General features: G+C 44.7%; 1 protein-coding gene and 1 long non-coding RNA gene across 2 annotated transcripts in view; both read right to left on the bottom strand.

The window, feature by feature from the left end:
• COG2 (component of oligomeric golgi complex 2) overlaps nucleotides 1–24,156 on the bottom strand; it is a 34,505-nt gene extending 10,349 nt beyond the window's left edge. Inside the window, exons 1-10 of the mRNA XM_090263171.1 lie at nucleotides 23,947–24,156; nucleotides 16,303–16,464; nucleotides 15,135–15,200; nucleotides 12,897–12,977; nucleotides 11,159–11,262; nucleotides 8,610–8,718; nucleotides 7,871–8,050; nucleotides 6,184–6,311; nucleotides 3,975–4,101; nucleotides 3,211–3,350 (exon numbers count right to left, since the gene is read on the bottom strand). Of these exons, the coding sequence (XP_090119297.1) occupies nucleotides 3,211–3,350; nucleotides 3,975–4,101; nucleotides 6,184–6,311; nucleotides 7,871–8,050; nucleotides 8,610–8,718; nucleotides 11,159–11,262; nucleotides 12,897–12,977; nucleotides 15,135–15,200; nucleotides 16,303–16,464; nucleotides 23,947–24,018 (1,169 nt within the window). The 5' untranslated portion in view covers nucleotides 24,019–24,156. The remainder of the gene's footprint in view (nucleotides 1–3,210; nucleotides 3,351–3,974; nucleotides 4,102–6,183; nucleotides 6,312–7,870; nucleotides 8,051–8,609; nucleotides 8,719–11,158; nucleotides 11,263–12,896; nucleotides 12,978–15,134; nucleotides 15,201–16,302; nucleotides 16,465–23,946) is intronic.
• On the bottom strand, nucleotides 20,376–23,067 carry LOC149992471 (uncharacterized). The gene is made up of 2 exons (XR_016508247.1): nucleotides 22,752–23,067; nucleotides 20,376–21,709 (listed from the first exon to the last, which is right to left on the bottom strand). It is a non-coding gene; the product is annotated as an uncharacterized LOC149992471 (long non-coding RNA).
• Nucleotides 24,157–24,425: the final 269 nt, after the last annotated feature.

Below are 24,425 nucleotides of genomic sequence, written 5' to 3'. Positions count from 1 at the left end.
GGGTACAATCACATGTCCCTTTAAGATGGAGGAGAGGGACAAGGGGAGACCGAGAGGAACAGGGGATGTGATGCAGGACCCAGAGAGAAGAGGTCGGGGGCAATCGGAACTAGAGTTTCTTTTGTCATTCCTACAGCAACTGCAAAGGAGAAAAGGTCCAAATATGTGTGACTACCGGACTCAGAGCTGCTCTTCCGACCCTCCCCCCCGACCGCCCAGCAAATAATACTCCATTCAGCAAACATTCAGTGGCCGGGGGATGACGACGTGTTGGTGTGGGCTCACCAGCTGTCACAGATGTCCCGCCCAGCTGAGGGATGCAGCCAATGGGGAGGCTGTGTGTGCGTGGGGCAGGGGGCATCGGGCTGGCTCCACACTGCACAGAGAGCTTCTACTAGAAGGGCAGGGGCCCTTAATCCTTGTTAGGGTAGATCCTGTGGACCCGTGTCCTTGAACAGGACAACAGGTCCCCAACAAAGAATCTACAGCAGTGCAGTGTGAAGACCACCAGCCAGACCTGGGAGGGCTGTCACCCTCTGAATGTGCAACCTGAGGGGGTCGGGCCCCTTGGTGCGGAACCAGGTCAGCGGCTGACAGACCGGGACGTGATCTGTGCTCTCAGAACGGAGGCGCTGTGTGAGTGACGGGGAATCTATTCCAAGCTCCACAGACATTCCTCCTGTCGGAGAAAAAGAGTTCCTCCATTTTGTACAGGAAATTCAGCTTCATTATAATATTGTGGAACCCCCATGGTACATGTGGTCCACGTGGACTGGAATGTCATTTTGCTGCACAAGACTGCAGATTTCCTTTTTTAACTAGTTGCTTATGTAGCATTGTTTCTCAAGTATGTAACTCTTTCATCTTCATACCCTTTTGTCACCTGCTGGTTCGTTCCCTTGCTGGCGGTAAGTTCCGATACAAGGTTGAAATCAACTTACCTAACTGATACTTTTGGTTTTTATGATGGTACACATGTGCTTTTAAAAAACAGTTCTGAGACTGAGTTCAAGGAAACTGAGCAGTAAAGGCAATAGCATTTCAGACAAAAAGCAGCAGCCTCTCAGCCCACCCGGGACCCCAGCGCTGGTTTCCCGCTGCGTCCTGTCTGCTCAACGGCAGGGAAATGCCTACTGCCTGGTGGCGCTCACGGAGGGCTCGTCTCTCCGGGGGCACCGTCCTGAGCCTCCCATGTAAGTCCTGACCCCACCCCCCAATACTCCTGTTGGAACAGAACAAAGGCAGGCCCAGCAGGGTATCAGGAACAGTGAGGGGACAAATGAGTCCACGGGACGGCGGTGGGGGGACATGTGCAGAGCCAGACCCAGGCACGTGAACCTGCTACTGAGAGCGCAACAGGAATACTTCTGAGCGACACGTCAGAACGCTCGCAGCGCACTGGATTTTAGGCTTGCTTTAAACGACCCGAAGGGAATCAGGTAGCAGTGCAACTCTGACCCCAGCCATGTTTGCGGAACTTCTTGTCATAATTCAGGGTAAACAATCCAACACCTGAGAAGAATCGATAGGAGAGGCCCACAAAGTATTACTTGAGTTTATTTTTTAAATGGAAAAACAAATGTATTCAGAACAAGTCTCATACCTGGAGCGTAACTTTTAAAAATTTCATTAATTTTAAATAAAACAGTCTATAAAGAAAAATTAACCCACCCCTTGAATGCTTGAGGCTAAAGTCTGGCGAAGGTAAAAAACAGTCAGGAAACTGGCTGAGCTTCCAGACTTCAAAGCTCAGTCACCGGCTCTGAGAGGGCCCGGAGCGAGAGGAGCCGTCCCTGTGGGGCCCTGCTGGGCAGAGACCAGAGCGTGGGGCTGGGACAGTCCAGGAGCCCCAGCCAGTGGCGGGCAGGGCGGGTCACTAAGCATGGCGGCGCGGGGCCTGGGGAACGTGACTGGGAAAGAGGAGTTTGCAGGCAGCACCGGAAGACGTGCTGAGAGGGCACCTAAAGCAATCTACCTCCAAACCTGGACCACAAAAGAAATGGCCACATTTATACCTTATTTCCTGATTGCAGTCTTATCCTGTAACATGATGCTTCACCATTTTAAACTCTGCTCATGAATCAAAGGGGCTTCTTACCATGGATTGATTCTGATTATCATATATTTCCAATGCAGTCCATGAATACCTCAGATGAACAAATCCTTAATTTCTTACCCAAAGACAAGCTACATGGTGATGTAACCCAGAAAAAATAAGTGTCAAAACAGTACGTATTGTATGTATGTGAAAGGGCACCTTACGAACATTCTGGAAACTGTGATTTTATTATCAAACATGACTACATACATTCTCCATGGTAAGCAATTATAGTCAAGGGACCTGATTCTTAATATATTTCTCCCTCTGTAATTTTTCTCCAGAACTCTCGAGGAAAAGGACTGCATCATAATTAATAAAAGCATCCAAAAATTGTAAAGAGCATTCCAACTTAAATGCTCTGGTTAATGCTATTCTACAAAGGAACTTGCCAGGACCTCATTCAAGAGAATCTGCAAAGAAAAAAAAAAAAAAAGAATCTGCAAAAATGGCTATTATCTGTTTTTCCTAGTGGAACATATGTTGTTTGTTACGGGTTTATTGTAAAGTTCCTCAAGGAACTCATAGCGCCCCATTACTGGGTCAGTGAGATCTGGGAGAAAATGGCGCCGTTTTCCAGGATGAAGGAAGCAGGTGTCACTAAGACTGCAGGGAAAGCCAAGACCATAACGAGGGTTCTCATAAACTGGAACACAGACCCAGCCGCAAACAATACTCGGTGCTATGCTTCTCCCCACTCCCTCCGAGGGAAAAAGTGTGACATGTGAGTAAAACAACGGGTGTGCGTCAGGCACGCTGCTCGGGGTGGGTGACGAGCAGGGGACGCAGGAAAGGGCCGCTGGCGGACTCCTGCGCTCTCCCTCCCAGGATGAATGGGGCGGTGCGTGGGAGCAAGGCCGGGCCTGGAGTCCAGCTCACTCCCAGTCTCGTGTTCTCAGCTCTCCAAGTTCTAGAAGAGAAATCTTATCTTCCTGCCGTGCAGGCCATAATTTTGGCAATCATGATATTGCTTGTAAATATCCACTTTAAATTCTGTGTCCCAAAGAATGGCACGGTGACCACAGAGGAAAGGCTGCTAGCTGGGGACAACACCCTTACCTGGTATCCAAACTCTGTTTTAGAAAGGAGGGGGAAGTGAATAAATCACTGACCTTATCTGAAAATAAACAGGCAAGTTCCACTTGTTGTTGAAGCTGTGATAGTCGGGATGTGCTCTTAGCCTTCTCACACTGGCCTGTGATCCACACTGCCGTTCAAACGTTCTTACGAAATCCATACTTAGGGTGTATTTCTAAAATAAGAACAGGTGACATTTTCAATGTATGCACACTACCCAGAATTGGGAGCATATACTAAAAACCGTAACTGAGGTAAGGAAGGTCAAAGCACTGACATACAGTTGCCAGGGCCGACAGGGGCCTCGGGAATTGTCCTCCGAGGCACCCACTCAGGGACCAGGTGAGGCCCTGGGTGGTTCCACTAAGTATTAGCGCCTCCTCTTTTAAATTATATAGGACACTTCTATACTACATTTTAAAGTCTAATCAATAATTTTTGTTTTCCTTCAATATTATACAATAGAGACAAGCTTAATTTTTCATGGAAAACAACTGCAAAGAGATAGGTTTCAATGATCCTAGAATCTTTTATAAAATCTAGGGAAAAATTTAGAAAAAAATGTATATATCTAGTCACAAATGTCTAGACTGATTTTTACTTTACATTCTAAAATTAAAAATAGTCTCAGTTCTCAAAGTACTGGGGACTGTTACATAGATAAAGCAATGTGTGTATTTTAAGGTAACTCAAATTCTGATTTTTAATCAGTCACAGGACGAGGACTACGCAGAAAAGAACACGATGATTCTAAACCTCAGGTTAACATCTTCAAGAGTCAAGGAGGAGGGGCAGGTACCTCGTGAAATGCATCAGGATCGCCAGGATTAAAAAGCGAGGCCAAGTTCTCGTCTAAGCCTCGTACTATCTCCGGCCAGACAGAATTCACCAAAAAGTCATACCCAGGAACAGTATTGCCCTTCTCACTGCAAGGTTAGAACAAAATTGAAGTCAAACACGCCATAACCCTCTGCTTACAGAGAGCGAGACGCCATTGTGGTGGTTTCACCCCAATCCTCTTTCAACCCTTAAAACAGCAACAGCAGCAGCAACAACTGTCAGTCAGTTTGTTTCTACACCCGAATTTCTATTTCACTCCTTGAACTCAGTCTCACCTGAACCTGACACACCCCCTGCATCGATCACACAGCAGAGTGAGCTGGTGTCAAGGTCAAGGCAGAGCTATCACATCCGATGGCCGGGGCTGGTTTCTCCCCTAAAATAGGACACCACGCTTACCCTCTCTCTTAGAAAACAGGTCTAATACCACAAAAAAGCAACCCTGCATTCGACCTCACCACCACCAAACCCTGAAGGGCTGTAAATCGTGCTAATTCACCAACTGCTGGCAGCTTTGTGATTATTCACCTATCTAAGTTTACCTCCAGTTGTAAAATTCTGTGACAGCTTCATGCAAAATCTTGATATAAGAAAACTGATAACATGAATGTATGTGTGTGCATGCTTTATTCTGCTTCTTTTAGCAAAAGGTTGGGCTGTGGATTCTAATTCACAAACCCAGAGGAGAGGCAACATGAAAGCTTGTCCTCGGAGTCAGAGTCCTGAGTTCAAGGCTTGGGCCCTTTAAGTTCTCTGGGTTTTAGTTTCTTCACCTTGAAAGGCAGATGGCAATAATGTCTGCCTCACAGGATCATTATATGGGTTAGCATTTGTAAGGGATTTAGGATGGTGCCTCGCATACAGTAAGTGCTGTGTTAGTGATGATTAAATACTTAATAAGTAAATAAGGCAGATTCTGTACGTTTCTCTTGAACTTAAAGACCCGTAAATACCTCCCAGGCAAACATCATCTCAATGATCTCCTCACTTTGATTGTTGTATAGCAAGTAATACGCTCTATTTAAGATAATTTTCTTTTAAAATGGTCAGCAATTCAATATGTGCTCTTAGTTTAGCAAAACTGGGAGTTTTGTAGCTAAGCTGTCAAATTATTAATATCAATCTGGCGCTTAACATTTTGGTAAGTATTTAAAGAAAAAAGAAAAAGTTTACATAATTTTCAAAAATGACAAATGATCAAGGAAGGTATGCTTTACTGTCCAGAAAGCTATCAAATAATCTTACTATAGTTAAGTACTGATAAGAAATTATTGATGGGGTTGGAAGAGAGCCGAGGAGGGTAAAGAAGATGCTTCTTCCAACTATGATTGCACACATCCTATTATATATTTTTAATCATGTAAGAACGAGATTTGTTAAGGTATCTGGTCGAGGAAAGAATAAAATTGAGGATTTTAAAACTACAAATGCACATAATATAAGCAATATTAAACGATAAGATCTCCTTGTACCCAAAGTCAATACCTAGTTAAAGCCCCAAAGAGAAAACTGAAACTGGATTAGTATTTCTAGGCAGATTATGACATTAGACTAACAGAAGGAAACCAATATTGATTTCAAACTAATTTAGGAAGAAGTCAGGGTAGAGAAGGAAAGGGTTTGGGCTTTGGACTCAGAGGCGTTGGAACCATCAACCTCAGCTTCATCTACTATGGTTTCTTGTCTGTAAAACGGGGCTAACGATGCCCGCCTCCGTCACTGTGCTAACAGTGAACTGGACACAAGGTATACCTCGTGTTCCTGTACTTCACTGCGCTTCATGTTCTTTACAAATTGAAGGCAAGACCATTCACCAGAAAAAAGATTAAGACTCGCTGAAGGCTCAGATGGTGGTTAGCATTTTTTAGGCAATAAAATATTTTTCAATTAAGGTAGATACATTGTTTATTTTAGAAATAAGGCCGGCACACTTAACAAACTACAGGATAGTGTAACGTAACTTTTTAAAATGCACCAGGAAACAAAAAAACGAAAGTGACTCGCTGTACTGTGATATTCACGGTACTGCGGTGCCCTGGCACCAAACCCACACCGCCTCTGAGGTACCCAGGACCCAGCCGGTACAAGCCGGCACGCAGCAGCAGCGCACTGCGGTTAACGGGCACAACCGTTACACGGAGGGGCGTCCTAGCCCAGCGGTCAAGTACCTTGAGATGCCTCCTCCGCCCGTGACTTCTCGGAGAAGGCGGCAGTGGTGAGGAACGAACTCCAGGAGTTTATTATACATGATCTGAAGGCCGTTCGGATGAGACGCAACACTCTGCTCTGTAATCACCTATTAAAAAATAAAATTAAAAAGAAATACATCTAAAAGAGAAGTATGAACTCTAGAGAAAATCCACCCTTCTCCCCAACTGACATGTCTTCTAACTAGCAGGTAAACAACAGGCGCATTCCGAACTAGTTCCTAGGATGAAGGTGCAGAGCTCTGACTGCGAGGAGACAGAAGCTGGGTGACAGACTGGCCTGAGGCTGAAAAACCAGGCACATCCATCTGTTTTCCTTCTGAGCCAGAGTGTAGATGACAGCTTCTCACTGCCTTGACCTTGGCCTTCTCTTTCACCATCACTCAGCGTAGGCAAAGGATGGGAGACAATACATTTTATTTTACTTTATTATCTTATTTTTTGTGGTAAGGTTGAGAGTCAAGAGGTGAGCAAGAAGATAAGCATACAAACTTAAATAAAATAAAAAATGTGGCCATGGTTTACTTAATATGCCATTGAAACATGACATGTTTTTTTTAATTGAGCACATTGGATTCAGTTCAATGAAAAACAAAAGGCAAAAGTTAGTGACAAATATTTTCCTTTATTGATAAAATGTAATTTGTCTTTTTCACTCCCATCAAGGTAACTATGAAGTATAATGCAATACAACTGATAGATCATAGTTTTCAGTAACCCTAAAGATCACTGAAATTAATTCTTAAATTTCATTATCAATGGGATTCAATTTTCCCTATTTAAAAGTAGAAGGCTTTCATCCCCAAGTCACAGTAAGTAGAAGCTTTGTACTGACTGGACAGAAAGAACACCCACCAGGACAGGTGACCAGAGGCAAGTCCACACACAGAAGTTGGGTTTTGTGACTTCTATCAGTTTGCACCAGATGAAACTGCTGTTTTTGTATGTCAGAAAACGAATGGGTACTGGCAACTTCATATGGTACAATCTACATTCCAGATGCTCAAAATCAGAATATACTGACTTCCTATATTTTAACTGTATCTTAATAGGGGAAGGATACTGCATGGCCAAGTTCTGCATTAAAAGTATTACTTTGCAATTTGCCTACAAAAGTCCTTCATCTCTGAACATTCCCTCCCTTCCACCTCCCTGGCCCGGCCAAGTCCTCCATTTTTGAAGACCTGGGCCAAAACTCATGGTTCCCACGCGCAAAGACTTCCCTGCGTGCTCCTCTGCCACACACACATACTGCAGCGTTGCCATCGGCTGCATGTTCTATTCTACCCACAAGACCAGTAGTTAAAAATGCTTTTTAACAACTTCATTGATGTGTAATTTAATTTATAAATGGTAAAACTGACCACAAAATGTTTTCATACACACCTTCCTCCTAGGCCAGACCCTCAGCCCTCTAAATGAAGATGACCCTGGGTTAGGACTTTAGAAAACACAAGTGAGCAACCTGCCTCCGGGCGTGCTGACTGTAACCAACAGGGACCGACCCTTTCTCACAACTGACACTGCAGCAAATATGACTCTTTCCAGAAAGAGCTCTGATCCGCCTACCCCTCACACCCAGGGAAGTCCTGAAGACAGAGCAGAGGCCCTATGAATGCTTGTGGAATAGAGTTCGACACGCACAGACCTGATCCACGTATGGTTTCACTAGTACTTGACCAACCAACGCCTCTGCGTCCCGGGTCTTGTCGATCGTGGCGTAAGTCCGCAGGCAGTGCCGTATTATATCGACATCAGACGTCTGGAGGCCTTCCAAGAGGAGGCCTTCCAGTGACTGCTGTAACATGGCTGTAATGCCGGCGATCCGCTGCCAAAGAAACGTAAAAGCTCCAATTGCAACAATTCTTAAAAATTCAAATACATACATAACAAATCTTTTATTCTAACAGAAGATAGTATATGTAAAAATAAAATATTAACATTCCCTGAAGAGTAACAGTGATTTTTTTCCTCCTTCCCACACTCTCTTTATAAGTAAACCTTTGTACCATCAAAGGAGAATTCAGACAGAATTACAAAACTAAAAAAAAAATTGTTTTCCTCGTAAGCTACAGAGTAAATCTGAGAAATGTATGAATTTAAAGTCTAGTCAAGGGCTTTGGATAAATTACCTCCGACAGTATGTCAAGTTACATGAAATTCAGAGTTATTTTACTCTTATAATTCAGAGACTATGCCCGCGTCTTTACACAAAATCTGTAATGCATGACATGTAGGAAGCAGGGGTCCAAAACACAAAAACTAAAAACATTTAAAGCTAGCTTCAAAAGCCTGTAGATCAACAATTATCAGGGGCATGACTAGGTTAAACCAAAATCATTTAACAAATTCCTAAATACCCGAGTGTGAAATTCTAAAACACTTACCGGTCTTACTGTGTCCAAGAGAGGCATGCCTTTGCTCTGAACAGCATGAAACTGTAACTGGTTAAACTCCGTAGCAATTCTCTCCAAAATCTGTCCCGTCAAAAGTGGGCTAGTAGAGACAATGACAGAAATGCAATTCCTACAGTTTGCTAGTTTCCAAGACAACACATCACGCCATGAGCAATGGCGATGCTTAAGCACGCACTGTCCCCACGTTCTTCACAGAGTGTTTCTCCACGGTGAAAGGTGAAGCACCCTGCAAGCCATGAACTTCCACTATGAGTTGTACGTACAGCCCATTGTAGGTGCGGTGGGGAGTTACCTAAGCCACTGGCGCTGCCTGGCCGCGGGCCACAGGGCCCAGACAGGACGCAGGACTGAACTAGGTCAGTGCGGGAGCAATCACCCACTGCGCCACCACGTTCTCCAGGCTCTCCCATTCATGGCCTTCGTCACCTAGCACCTCCCTTCTCTCCCCCTGTCCTATCCTGTTACTCACACCTTTTCTCAAATACCCGTAATACCCTCAAGTACCAAATACTGCTGTCTCCTCCAGAAAGTAAAACCAGCCCTCTAGCAGCAGGATACAAAACATCCCCAAACAGCTTCCTTTAAACTCGCATCCACCAAATGGCTGAAAGCAGCCAGTTTCTACGCTGTGTCCTAGCGAGAGGACCTTCACGGTGTACCTTCCACGACAGCTAGTAAGTGCCCTCTTTTTGCTAAAACACCTGAGAAAGCCTCACTGCCACTCGAAAGGAAGCCAAGAAGCAAAAGAAGGAAAACGTAAAGGCAAAAACGTAAAGGCACCGAAGCACCTGCTGGGCTTTTCTGAGGCGCCCCCGTGTCTGACGACAACCAACCTGCCAGTGAGGGCCACGTGCACGTCGTGAGGAAACGTGAAATGCCTCATGGAGACCAGCTGTACCCGCACTGGTTCTGGGGGGCAGGAACTGCCGAGCGGCACCAACACAAAAGGTTGATTCCTAACGCCTCCCCGAGCCACCCAATGCGGACTTACTAGTTACAAGCTATCTGAACATTTCTCGGCCTGTCGGGCATGATATGTTTACTATTCGCTGACATTGCCCTGGATCTCCCCTCTGTACAGCTCAGCACTGTGGATCTGAATTAAAGAAAAGGCCCCCCAAGGCAATTCTGAGCCCAAAACAGCAGAACGTCTATTGTGTCAGAGATGGAACCCTGTGGAGGAACAGCGTTCGAGGACTGGAAACCACTTAAGTGTTTCTATCAGAGGAGCGGCGCGGGAAGGGCAAAGATGGACAGAGGACGGGAGGAAGACACCACGATGCCGTGAGGACACCGCTGGGAGGGGCTGGCAGCGCAGCAGGGAGGCCGAGTAGCCAGACCCACAGAGTCCCCGGACCGGTCGGAAGGGGCACAGACAGTGACTGGCAAGTGCAGAGGAGGGGAACGGAAGGGCAGCAGCACCAGCGCAGGGGCCACTGCCCACCACTCGTTTATACACTTGACTGCGAAAGGAAGCAGAGACAGGACATGAGGACCACTTCCCTTTGGATGCCTCGTGTGTTAATCTACACGAGAGAGATGGAGCACGTTGTCTCTAAGGTCCTGCGAAGTCTCAAATTTTGACAAGAAATCCAACAGGCCTTTATATTATGACCAAGACTTTGACCTACACGTATTTAACTTGGCTTCGGTGGGTTTTACAGCAGATAACCCAGTATTACTCATCAAAAAATGTTAGTACTGTCAATGTAACTTTCAGAAAAGCTCGTGTTCGACCCAGACGAGACGCGTATTGAGGCTGCCGTTCCGTGTATGCCGGGCACTGGCTGACAGCATCTCAGTGACTGTCAGACAGCCCTACACGTGCGGTTATGACCAGCCTTCGTTACAGATGCGGTCGGGGAAGGACCCGGACTCAGCTGCCCGGCTGGCAGGCACAGCAGCACCTGCGCTCCGCCGCTCAGGCCACGGCACTTCCCACGGCTGCCACCACGGTCGGCTCACCTCACTTCTGGTCACTCACCTACCAGGCGGACTCAAAATTCAGGCCAGGAAGGGCATGAGACAGTCACACTATGACTAAGGAAACAGTCAGCCTTTTCTTATTTCATAAGCTTTTTCCTTCCTGATTATAAATTTCAACTAACTGTGCCCCATACTGTTTCTTGATGCCGTAACGCTGGTCAGGGGACACCAGTGGTCATACTCTGGGCATGTCTAAAAACATATCAAAGATGGACGCTCCTCCACACCTTGAAGATCAGTGAGGATCTTGCCAGGCATTAGGTAGGCCAATTCCAAAGATAAAAACCTCCCACTGTAAGCCCACTGCTCCTTATTCCCTGAAAGGTGACGTGTTGCAACTGTGGCCTAAAACCACTAAGGTTCCTAATGACGTATCATAAACTTGACCGTTTCATGCACCCTACTTTTCTTGAGCAACATTCAAAGGTACTTAAGCTAAAGACTTGGATTTTCTTCTTTTTCAAAAATGAGTTCTAACTCAAAAAAAAAAATAGCCTAGTATTAATTTATGTTATTTAGTAAAAAATACTTACCTGCGTTCTTCCAGTGCCGATGTTTCTTTAGAACTTTGAGAATTTAAGATCTTTTCAATTTTCTCAACTGATTGAATAACTTGTATAAGTCTCAACACACACATCTATAAAAATTAAAATTAAGCAAAAAGAAAAAAGTTATGATGTTTGATCTTAATTATTTGATTTCCCCATGCTAAGTGCAGGAAAATACAAAAGTCAACTTAGAATATTAGGAGCATCCTACATTTTGTGTATCTATATAATGCTGAATTCCCAGGAATCCAAATCTTAATTTTGGCTTTCTACAACCAGTATATTTCAATATTCTATTGCAAGTTTATAGTTAAAAAGTAAATGGACTTCTTTGTTTTCTCATACTCTGTACTCTTATTCCTTCCTTCTTTTTCCTATCTTAAATGAACCTCTCTATTGATACTACATCTATTTTCTTATAACGCTTTTGTTCATGTTTGAATGCGTCAAATCATTAAATACATCATTACACTATAAATATTATCAAAGAGGTTGAGGATCATTAAAAAAAAAACTCTTCTCCTTAAAGGGACAAAAAGATAAAAGGTCATTCATTCAACAAATAGTTACTGACCACCTATTATGAACAGACGTTCTTCTAGACAGTGGGGACCTGAGTGAACAGAAGAAAAATTCACTGCTCTCATGAAACTGATAATCTCTTCCAGAAATGCACTCCGTTCTCAGTATCTTTAGACAAAAGCTCAGAGGATATCTAAAGAATTAAACAGAAGGTCTCTATAATACGCTTCTCTTCTAGACATAAAAAAAAAACAAAAAATATATTAATAAATTTAGAAAACACCATGAGCACCAGGCTAGAGTCAGAAATTCTGAATCCTAATTCCAACTCTGCCACTATATCATTATGATTATACATAAATCAGAAAATAAAATTAAAACACGGGTCCACTAAAAAGTAAAGGCACTAAGTGAAAAGGTTTATTTAAATGGGGGGAAACAAAAGAAGTAACAGATGTAGCAGAATGAGAGGACCACACACTCACTTTTCTGAGACAATAAACCTGCAGTACAATACGGAAAGAATTTGCTTTAGAAAGCCCACTTACTCCCTAATCTCTAAGATATAAATACCTTCTTTATAGGAGTGCTGAAAATGTATATGCCTATTAAAACTGCAAATTGCTTCACTGATGTCAGTTATTACTATTTCTTGGTCTGGAAAAAATGAGAAATTTTAATTTGTGTCCACTTGGGCACCTCTAAAATTCTGTCTCCTCATTTCAAATAGATACCATGACATTATAATACAATACAATGCCAAGCAATGCAATGCAATACAATCCCATGCAATGCAGTGCAAGGCAATATAAATGCAAAAGATCTTTAGGGAAAAAACCAATTTCATAGTAATAAAAAATATGAATAGGCATGCAGCCGATGGAATTACAGTTTTCTTTAAAAATGTTAACGCTACCACGAATAAATTAAAACATAAGAAGACTATAGAATTTTTTGTCTTAAAAAAAACTCATCACTTTACCACACCTCTGTAATCATTCCACAGTGAAAAGCCCTGGGCTGCAGCACCGGCTCTGCCCTCACTAGCCTGGCTCAGCTGCTAATCCCTAGAGATAAGAGCCCTCCTGCTTCCTCCCTGCACAGGTACCCGGAGGAGTAAACCAGATCACAGGAGTGGGCCTGCCTTAACTCCAAGGCGCATCGCAAGTCCACGTTTTAGTAGTATGACCCTTTACTGTACCTTTTTTTCCCTAATGTCCTCTTGTTTAGACATTCGTTCATCTATTGCCCGAATTCCTTCACTGATAGATGACCTGAGATTCTTTGAAAAAATAAAGAAAATGTACTGTGGAAACTGTTTGGTAACATTATGAAACTCACACATTTAATTCAATTCTACAGAACTGAATTTACATATTTAATTCAATTCCAGTATCTATAGGTCAGTATTATGCAGATACTGACAAAAATACAAAGTTTCAGACACAACTGCTATTGATTTTGGAGCAAAATGACATATATAAAGAAAGCTAAGGTCACACAGGATTAATGGCCAAAAGAATAATAATATATATACAATGAATGTCACAGATGCTCAGGGTAGAGCAAGGTTCATCTGAATCACAGTACAGGAGAGTCTGGCTGAGGCGAGGGGATCTGAGTTCAATCCTATCATCTGTGTGGGCTGACACGGGTGGAGGGCAGATTATTAGAAGACAAAAAAAGGTACGAAGACATAACTGAGTATGACATTGTCGGGGTGGGGGGTGGTGAGGCATATACCTGAGTGCACTGAAGGCTTCATTTTGGAGAGAAGTAGAAATAAAAAGGAGGAGTTGATTTAGGAGAACTTAGGTAAGGTCTCTAGACTAGATTCTATGCATTTTGAAGAACTAAAGAATTTTGAAGTGCTAATATATCATGATATAATGTTGCTTTGGGACTATCAGGAAGCGAGAAGGAAGAGAGTGGCCAGGAAAAAGGAGAGGTCATAGGTGGAGAGACAAGTCCAGAAGCTAATGAAGTAAGCCAAGTATGAGGTAATTAGGAATTAGGTCCAAAATAAAGGTAAGAAAAACAATTAGAATAAACTGGACAAATCACAAAAATTCGATAGAACGGTGGACTCATTCATTCAATAAACATTATGAAATACCTATTAAAAGTCAGCTACTGTGGCACCGAAGTGGACACGATGAACGAGAGAGAAGCACACCCCTCGGTGACCTCAGCCCCTCCCAGGGGCGCCAGGAGCTGAGCTCACGGGGGAAGGGGGTCCGTGCTGACCGGGAGAGGCAGCGGCCGCCCACGGAGCTGCGGGGGCCAGGCAGGCCCCGGCCCGGCCCGCCCCGCGTGTGTGAGAGCGCCCACCAGGCTGCAGCAGAGGTCGGCACAGGGCGAGGGTTTAGAAAGGAGTCGCAGGTCAGGACACGGCACAGCTACAGGCTGGGGGAGGAAGAGGGCGCCGCAAAGGGGGCGGGAGGGCCACTTCCATTGCAAGGAAAAGTATTTAATAAGCTCTTGTAACATTCAAACAAGACCAGGACATTCAAAACTACTTGCTACTTCAAGGCACAGCTCAAGAAACACCGCTGTGTGAACTCTTTCCTGCGCACCCCTCCCGTGGACGCCTCAGCCCTGGCAGCTGGTACTCCGCATTTCTGCGGCTCCGTCCAGGCCTTGTGTCTTCCTTACATGACTGACCAGGAGCCCCTGATGTGCCACGCAAGCTGGCGTGGTCTAGGGGTGACGTCACACACAGGAAATGACGGCGGGGTGCACCAGATGTGAGTGTGCACCTGAGCTCAGGGCCCACGGGGTCCGGGAGCCTGACCCGGACTGGGGTGGGGTGGAGTGGGGAGGGCGGGGCGGACACGGCAGCACAGCCTTCTGCTGGAGTGGGGCGCGCTCTCCGCCTCCGCTCCCCTCCCGACGCAGCCCCCGTGTCCAGTGGCTTGGGGGTGGGGGGTCCTAGTCCCACAGCAGAGCTTTTCTCAGAGAAACAGTAAAATGTAATGTTTGTTAAGTATCACATCACATTTACATTATCCTTCAGTTAAATTAAAAGTTAAATAGCTTCTGTAAACTGGTCTAGAAGCATTTCCACATGTAAAACACTGACTGGGAAAATACTTCTAAAATTATTACAAATTAAAAAAAAACATAAGCCATTGGTAAGCTGGAGACTGCTTACATGAGTGAGGAGGCATTAACAAGCTGAATTTTGAAATAGCCTTCTTGCTCTCCCCTGACACCTTAAAGCTGTCTACTCTGAGAATCTGTCACCTCCAAATCAAACATGTTCTTTAGGTTGTGATACCACATGCAAAAAACAGAGAATCGTTTACACCTTTTTCGAAGGTGAGTGCTAGTCATGGGCCACTGAAGCACCACCAACAACCAGATACAAGGAATTCCCGGGGAAGGCCAACAAGCATAGCATGCTGTGGTGGACTGTCGATGTAGTCGGGGGGCTTACCAGAACTTCTTCTCGTAACTGTCCCAAAGGCACAGAAAGCTGGTTGAGGGCCTTGTCCATGCCAACCTAAAGGCAAAACCATGTTGGCACAAACACATCAGAGCCAGGACTAATAGTGAAGTATCTGCTCAGTGACCAAAACAGTACTGGACGTAGGTAACTAGCTAAATAATGAATGTTCCTTTGCCATAAGTATTGCTCCTAGAATATGAAAAAAGTCTGTTGACATATATGAAACAATAAAATAAGGGAAGTCATAATGAATGAAAGCTTCCTGGTGCACAATTTGCCTTTGGAAGAAATTTTAAATGAATTGGAAAAATTTTAATGGGAGCTGATGTAAAAGTCTGATGGATGGGCTCTATTTCTTCTAAACACGATTACAACCTTTGAGAAAAACCCAAATTAAATAGATGGGATATAAAATATTCGGGGTTTCTAATTCTACTGACACATTTATCTCAGTGGTAGATTTCCCAAAAGCAAAAATGGCTCATCAACTTTGATGCTCTTGAAATTCCAAGGAGATAACTACTTTCTGTACTTCTTCAAACAAACAGATTTAAAAAACAGAATAAAATATAAACACGATAACTTCTGTGCAAGTATTAAAACTCAAGTGTTTCTAGACAACTTTTACAAACAATTGATATGTTCATTGCAAACCATTCCTACACTTTTATAAAGCCAAGCCTCCTACAGAGCAGCTCCAGCTAGCATATGGGCGTGAGAGTAAACTAAACAGTTCCTTCAGAATAGTTGATGTTTATTCTTGCAAATTAGTCTAAACCAGTGAGATTTCATGGTAATCACTTGGCAACTAACAAAAACTACTTTGATAGTATTATTATCCTTTATTTATATATATAACTTAAGCATATAACTATACGTATACAGTTATCCATAATAACTAATTCAAAGATAATCAAGCTAGAATAGTCTTAAAAGAGGAAAAAAAAAAAAAAAAAAAAGAACCAACCCACCAAAATGTATACTAAGAAAGTTTAGCTCTTTTTAATCAATGAGATTAGTAATCTCTTTAAGTTTCTAAGGGGAAAAACCAGCTAAAAGGTTCTTAAAATACTCAGCACTTTCAGGAATGAATCTGAGTTGAGGAAGAAGGTGGGTGTACATATACCAATGGTAGAAGTGAGGATTTAAGGGTTACCAGGTTTGTGGAAAGGTTGACAAAATCTGCATAATCCTCGTTGATAAGTCCGACCATGGCCGTCTTGAGAAGCTTATAGTACAATTCCAGGTCCTCTCGGAGCTCCTCCAGCTGCACGCGCTTGCGACAGTCAGAAACAAAGTGATCGACGTCGAAGTCCTCCTGGAAGTAAAACCAGAAGAGCAAAAATTACTACCACGGTACACTTTCCAGGTGAAAATAAAATGAGAGGGAACGCCACCTGCTCACGCACTAGGCCACGGCTACCGGAAAAAGTCCTCTGTGAGCACAGGGTGGCCCGAGGTGCCAGCGAACCTTTTAAGGTGCCGGGAGGGGCCCCGACCAAAGGCATCTCCCCTGTTGCCTAGATTCCACAAGTTCCATAAGGGACTTAAAAAAAAATTTAGTTTAAACAGGCTCTTCTCAAATAGAAACAGCTTTCCCCCTTAATTTTAAAAGAAACAAATGTCCAACATAAAACTTTCAAAGCAGTGACGGTATAACAGAGATTTAAAAAGTCACCCACACTCTGATACTCTGCAGATAAGTACTATTATTTTTTTTCCTACTATTTAACATTGTGATTCACATCCTGCCAGATTTCTTTTGGCCTCTCTCTCTAAAATATAAATTACTTTTAAAAAACCGAGATATAATTGACACAACATTATAGTATATGATTCCCTATTTGTATATACTGTGAAACAATCACCATAATAAGTCATTAAGAAATTTTTTTCTCGTGATGAGATCTTAATTCACTCCCTTAGCAACCTTCAAACATATAATACGGTACTATTAACTGCAGTCACCAGCCTGTAATTACACCCCTTGACTTATTAAGGTTTGAACCCCCTTCACCCATTTACCCCACCCGCCACCGACCACCTAATGTTCTCTGAACCTATGTGCCTGGGTTTCGGTTTTGTTTTTTTAGATTCCACATGTAACTGAGATCATAAGGTATCTGTCCTCTGTCTGACTTACTACGCTTAGCATGACACCCTCAGGGGTCATCCACGTTGTCACAAATTGTGAGATTCATTCTTTTCAACAAATGATGCTGCTGGGACAAGCAAATATCTACATGCAAAGGGATGAATCTGGACACCAACCTCACACTGTATACAAAAACTTAACTCAAAATGGATTAATGACTTAAATGTAATGCTAAAACTGTAAAACTCTAAGGAGAAAACAGAGGTGAAAATCTGCGTGACTTTGGATTAGGCAATGATTTCTTAGAAAGAACACCAAAAAGCACGAAAAACAATACATAAGTCAAATATGATCAAAATTAAAACTTCTGTGCATCAAGAATACTTTAAGAAAGTAAAAAAAACACCACACAGTGAGAGAAAATATCTGCAAATCATGGATCTGACAAGGATTTAATATCCAGGGTATACCAAAGACTCTTACAACTCAACCATAAATAGACAAATAACCCAATTAAAACATAAGCAAAGGATAGGAATAGGCATTTCTCCAAGGAAAATGTACCAATGATCAATAAGCCCATGAAAAGATGCTGAACACCATTAACCACTAGGGAAATGCAAATCACCCCATAGTAAAATATCACTTCACACCCACAAAGACGGTTACAATAAAATAAAACAAAGAATAATGAAAAATAAATAATAGTGTCGGTAAAGATTTGGAGAAACTGGAACTCTCATCCGAATGGTACAGCTGCTGTGGGAAACAGTTTGGCAGTTCCTTACAAATCAAACATAAAGTTACCCAGCAATTCCACACCTGATAGAACGAAAAACAGATGTTCATACAAAAACTTATACATGAACGTTTGTAACAGCCAAAAAGGAAGAACACCTGAAACGTGCATGCACCGATGGACGGGTAAACCCAACGTGGTGTGCCCACACGACGGAATGTCCTTCAGCTGTGAAGAGGAATAAAGCGCTGCTACCTGCTCCAACCTGGGTGAACTGCGCAAACGGGCCACCGCGTGAAGAAAGCCAGACACAAGAGGCCACACAGCGTATGATCCCATCTCGATGAGATGTACTGGGATAGGCAAATCCATAAAGACGACAAGTACATTCGTGGTTGCCAGAGCATGGGGAGAGGGAAGAACTGGAACTCATAGGTACCAAGTTTCTTTCTGCGATGATGGATTGTTCTGGAATTAGTGGTGATGGACGCACAATACAGCAAATATACTAAGAACCAATGAAGTGTACGCTTTAATTAGGAATTTTATGCTATGGGAATTCTATCTAAAAAAAAATCCCTTAAATATCAACAAATGAAATGTTCAGTTATGTTAAAGCCTCTACAGCAGTGCTGCTCAGAAGGAAGCTGAAGAGCCCCAATGGGGCTGCGGGGATTAAGGACAGGGCGGTGCCAGCCAAAGACAAATCGCCGGGACAGACGAGGTCCACAGGAACACGCAAAGGCAAGTCACGGAGAACAGCAAACGGTCTTCAACAAGTGGTACTGGAACAACGGGCCATCCACATGCAAAAAATGACCCAAGACACAGAAAGGCCTAAAAAATTAACTCAAAATAGACCTAAATGTAAAATGTAAACCTCCTAGAAGATAACAGGAGAAAATGTAGACGCCCTTGGATTTGACGTTTAGATATAACACCGAAAGTATGATCTATGAAAGAAAAAAAACTGATGACTTGGACTCCGCTAAAACTAAAAACTCTGCAAAACACAAAGAGAATGAAAAGACAAGTCAGAGTAAATGTCTGTGAAACACATACATGATAAGGGACTTGAATCCACAATATATAAAGGACTCTAACAATAGAGTGAAACCCAATTTTAAAATGGGCAAAAGATCTGAAAAAATGCTCAACATCATATGTCATTAGGGAAATACAAATTTAAATGACACACCATGACATACGTATTAGAATGACAGAAATCCAAACCACAGGGGACACCAAATGCTGCTGAGGCTGTGAAGCAATGGGAACGCTCATTCATTGTTACTGGGAATGCAAAATGGCACAGAAACTTTGGGAGATGGCCTGGCAGTTTCTTATGAAACTAAACACACTCCTGCCGTATGATCCAGCAATTGTACACCTTGGGTTTTGCCCACGGGAGCTGAAAACTTACATCCACACCTGCACACAGATGTTCAAAGCAGCTTTGTTCCTCAGTGCTGAAATGTAGAAGCAACCAAGATGTCCTTCAGTAGGTGACCAGATAAGTGACCGCGGCACACCCATACAACGGATTACTCAGCAAGAGAAAGGAACCAACTATTAAGCCACAAAGACACGGAAGAACCTTACGTGCACATGGCCTAGTGAAGGACTAGTCTGTGTTATTCCAACTATACACGTTCTGAAAAAGGCAAACTTGTAGAGACAGGGGAAAAAAAGTTCAATGGTTGCAGAAGACAGGGCAGGGCAGGGGGGACAAAGAGAGAAGAAATGACCAGGTGGAGTACAGGGTTTTGGGGTTACTGTAACGCTACATATGTGACATCATGCATTTGGCAAGACTCACAGAATGGACATTAAGAGTGAACCCCAATGTAAACTATGGACTTCAGTTAACAATTAATACTGTATCAATGCTGGTTCCTCAGTCCTAACAAATACACCATAATAATGCAAAATAATAACAGGAGAAACTGTGGAGGAAGAGGTATATGGGAGCTGTGCTTTCTGCTCAATTTTCCTACGAAACTGCTCTAAAAAAGTTAGTAACAACAATAACGACACAAACTCAGGTGAATGAATTTCCTTTTCCTGAATGGAATAAAACACACTTTTTGAAAATAAGCTATTTTAATTAAAAAGAGGATTTTTTTCTTTTATTAAAACATGTTTCCTCCTATGTCCAAAAATCTGGAAACGGTCAAGCCCGAAATCAGGAGAAAAATAGTTCCTCTTTATGCTCAGAGGTATTTCCTATTTGAACCAGGTACGTTACAAATCACCCAAAAGGCCACAAGTAGTGAAATCAAAACAGGTGTTGGGATACAGAAAAATAAACCATCAAAAACAAACCAGTTGCAGGCCATTTAAAAACATGAGCTAGAGTAGCAGTGCTAGCAATCAAATTGAAAATCAAACCAAGTTTAATAGTTCAGCTACTTTAATAACTCGTTGAAGTCAGGCATGGCAACCATGACTGACACAGAGAACTGGAAATGAACCCCTTTACACTCATCCAAGACCCAGGTATAATGTCTTTAGCACCGTGAAAATTTCATAGACCTTTCAATTGTCCAAGCTGCCTCAAATACGTGGAATTATAAAATCACTACATACTGCAGCCATGGCGGAACCAAGAGGCCCCAGGAATCATCCGTCTGTACTCCTGATCACGGGAGGCACATCATAGGAGGGGATGCAAAGCTGCAGGTACGGCCTCTGCCCCAAAGCACGCTCCATTTCACTTAGACAGAAACGAATACAAAAGAGTAAGTGCTAAACTGTGCACTAAGTAAAGTAAGGGTTGAAAAACATAAGAGGTTAGTATGAGCTTGTGTATTTTGAACCATTCTTAATGGCCAACGAATGACAGAGATGAAGAAATGCCCTTTAGGTTCAGCAAGTACCGTTTAAATATTTCCTAAGTACTGAGGACACAGCCGTGACAAGGCAAGACAAGGTCCCTACTCTCAGGGAGCACAGATTCTAACAGAGAAATGAGAAAATAAACATGTAAATAGACAGGCATGATCTAGTGAACAGTGACGAATGCCAAACAGAACATAAAACGGGAAATTGAGAAGGTGTGTGATAAAGGGAGGTGCTCTAACTCGGACGAGCAGGAATGACGCAGGACGACCCTTACAGAAGGGTGACAAATGAGTTTCCCAGTGAAAGGGGGAAAGTAAAGAGAACTCTTGAGTCTTTGGCGGTGACACTGACGAGGGCCACAGGGCAGGCACGGGAGACGCGGAGGAGACTAACGGGAGTGTGCTGAAAGCCAAGGGGAAGGCGCACAGAGAAGGGCAGGAGCGCAGGGCCCCACGCCCGGCTGGAGAGTGAACCTGAGGCGGGAGGACAGCCCCCTCCACACCAGCAGAGGCGGGGAGGGCGAATGGGTGCGCACGCGGGAATGGTGCTGGTATCAGCAAGATGACAGAGTTCCCATCGGGTGATCCAGCCTCTACTTTTTCCTGTGAAACGGGAGGGGAAGTCACGCTGAGACAGAGGGGACGGCTATGATTTCAGGGGCTCATCTCATTAGATGGGTCTAGTTTAGCTCAGCACGCCACGTTCTCTCTCCCACTCCCAGTATCTATGTCCGGTTTCATCTGTTAGTTCGCTGGCAGCCGTCTATGGGTTTCTGTACTTCTTTAAAGCTGACAAAGTAACAACGTGATGTCACCAGCACTTCGGCCCCGAGTGATTCCTCCTTTTGCCACTCCTGCCTCTGGATCGCCTACGTCTTTCACAAACCTGCGGGAAAATCAGAAAGCACTGAATTCCCCCGTATTTCTCTCCTGCCACCAGTCAGCTCCAAGGCAACAGTGTAATTCCCTGCTTTAAACTTGACTGTCACTCCACTCCTGCATCAGGCACAAAGGCCTCAGCGTAGTAACAAGGCTCCTACAACGGTCACCCCACCCCACTACCTCGCTGGTCTCCTTCCTGGCCATGCTCCTTACTCCAGCCACTTGGTGCAATTTCTCGGCACACCCGGTTTTTCTATCACTATGCTCAAGAGCCAAAACCAGATCCTATCTACCCTTGTGCCATCTTGCCTAGATTGCCGGCTGGCACGCAGCAGGTGACCAATGAGTGCCTGTTTGTTAGGTGAGCAACCGCTACCATTGCCCTACAGGGTCCCCGTCACGTTTGGCAGGCTAATGACACAGTTTCCCATCAGATGGCTGGTTTTCAAGTAGTCTCAACTCTCCTAATGCAAATCTGATATCCCCTAACTTTCCCATAGGCATAAAACCTATCCAATTACAAAATGTGTTGAGTGAGACGCAAATGTAGAAGCAGAACCGCAACAGCAAGCCCTCCACCCAGCCTTTCCTCGGGGGAACTGTAACTTAGTAAACATCTCTTCAAAGGAAATACAAATTGCAATGAACCCTTACCTCCAGGCCCCACCTAGAAAGTCAATAACCTTTTACACAGAACAGCCATTCTTTTATTTGTCTCCCATACAGGAAGTGGGCACATTTATTAGCGCTGCAACGTGCAGGGCACAGTCAGAGGTTTAAGAGCCACGAAAGACTATGAACGTGCTGGCATGCCAGCCGCTTCCCCAGCTCTGTCCTCTCCCTGCGTATATTCTGAGACTCCTACTTGCTGCATCTGCTTTTACCAAAGGCCTTCCATCAGCTTAGAGACACCGAGTGAGAAAGGGTACTGGTGTTGGGCCCGAAGACGGGCGATGGACAAGTGAAGCGTGTTCTGTACCCCAAGATTCCTGAAGCCAGAACAGGCGCCCCCATCTCTGCGGGGGCCCTTCCTTCTTCCAGCGCACCTCTCCGCGTCCTGTATCCTTAGTTCTCTTTCTCCCCTGGCGTCAGGGCAGCTCCTAGCCAGGGCGTGGGACGAGGGATTTCTGATCCGTGCCTCTGGACATCCCATTTCAGTACACCCGTCGTTAGAGCCGTCTGGCAGAACCGTCCCCGTGCAGGGCAGGAGTACCCTCTTCCTGGGCCCCGAGAGCCCCGCACACTAAACATGATATGCCTACACTGGGGAAGACCCAGACGTAACCACTTATGAAAAACCAGAGGTTTGGAGATGTGACCAGAATGCAAATATCAAAGAGACAGGCTAACTAACCTAGAAAAAGAAAGAACATTATGACCGGAATTCATTAAAAAAAAAACAAAAACAAAAAAACAGAACAAGAGACTTAAACTCACATGTTCAAAACTTTTAGGTGTCTAAAGCTTTTAACTTTCTAACACTGAATCCAGCTACTAAGTGGTGTCGAAAATCACAATCTACTTAGAAATTTAACAAACATATATACTTTTAAGCGCAGACTCAGAGGGAAGCACCAGGTGGCCAGGCAAAATCCCTCCTAGCTTTGATCCAAATCTCGGACACTTCGAAGGCTGTACCTGATGAATCTCTACAATCCGTAAAATGTTTTCAGTTTCTACTTCTATTCTGCAAGTTGACGCCCCGTAATTGCCGGCACACCCACTCCCACCTCCCCGCATCGCGGGCATCTTCAGCGGACGAGAGTGTTTGCTCCGTTGTACCGCAGCAGACTCAGTAAGAACATCGACTCTTTATGTATCTCACTCCAGGGCTTTTAAATTAACACGAGGCAAGAGCTTTGGACCAAGTGGCTTTTTGTTCAGTCATGATTTCTGCGCTTCGGGTGCAAGCCACTGGTCCCCAAGCTGCTGCCTGGCAAGGGGACAGACAATCCGACTGCACGGCAGGGTAACAGGATCGGGGACTGTTAGGAGCTTTTACCTTAAGCTCAGAACTACTTGCCCAGAACTTGCAGGCCTTTTAACTCAATAAGCACGATTTCTCCCGAATGCTTTCTCCAGGCCGCACCTGCCAAGCTGAGGCCAACAAACTCCCTGGGGAGTGCAGTGAGGCCCCCGCCGAGGGCACCAGGGCAGGCGAAGCCCGACCAGAGGCCCCGGCGGGTAACGGAGGGCAGGCTCCCCACGGCCCGGCTCCGGGGATCGGGGCCCGGCGCGCACCTTCATGAACTCGTCCTTGTCGAAGCAGAGCGTGTCCGGCCCCTTGGGCAGGTTCATCCTACTCTTCTCCATCCCGCCGGCCGCCGCCTCTCAGCGCCGAGACACCAGCGAGGGGAAGAAGCAGGAGGCTGCGCCCACCGACGCGACGGCCGCAGCCACGACCGATTCCCACCGCACAGGAGGCACCGCTTCCGCCAACATGGCAGCGCCCGAGCCCCGGCCAATGAGCGAGGGCGCCGCGGGCCGGCCTCCGCCCCCGCCGCCAAGAGGGGAGCAGGTACCGTTGTCGTCGCGCCTGCAGGCGGCGCTGCCCCCTGGCGGCGGAGGGCGGCACTGCACTGTCGGCCCTGGGGTCTCGGGCCTGGCCTCGGGGTTGGGCACGCCCCCCCCACCTGCGAGTTCACCTTGTCCGTCCCTGTGCGCTGCCACGCGGCGACCCTCTGGGCGCTGAGGCCTCTGTGGGAGACTCGGGCCATCTC

The sequence above is a fragment of the Furipterus horrens genome, unplaced genomic scaffold (assembly GCF_987537825.1).
Source record: "Furipterus horrens unplaced genomic scaffold, mFurHor1.1.pri manual_scaffold_15, whole genome shotgun sequence".
NCBI lineage: Eukaryota > Metazoa > Chordata > Mammalia > Chiroptera > Furipteridae > Furipterus > Furipterus horrens.
This window is presented reverse-complemented; position numbering and strand designations above follow the sequence as displayed.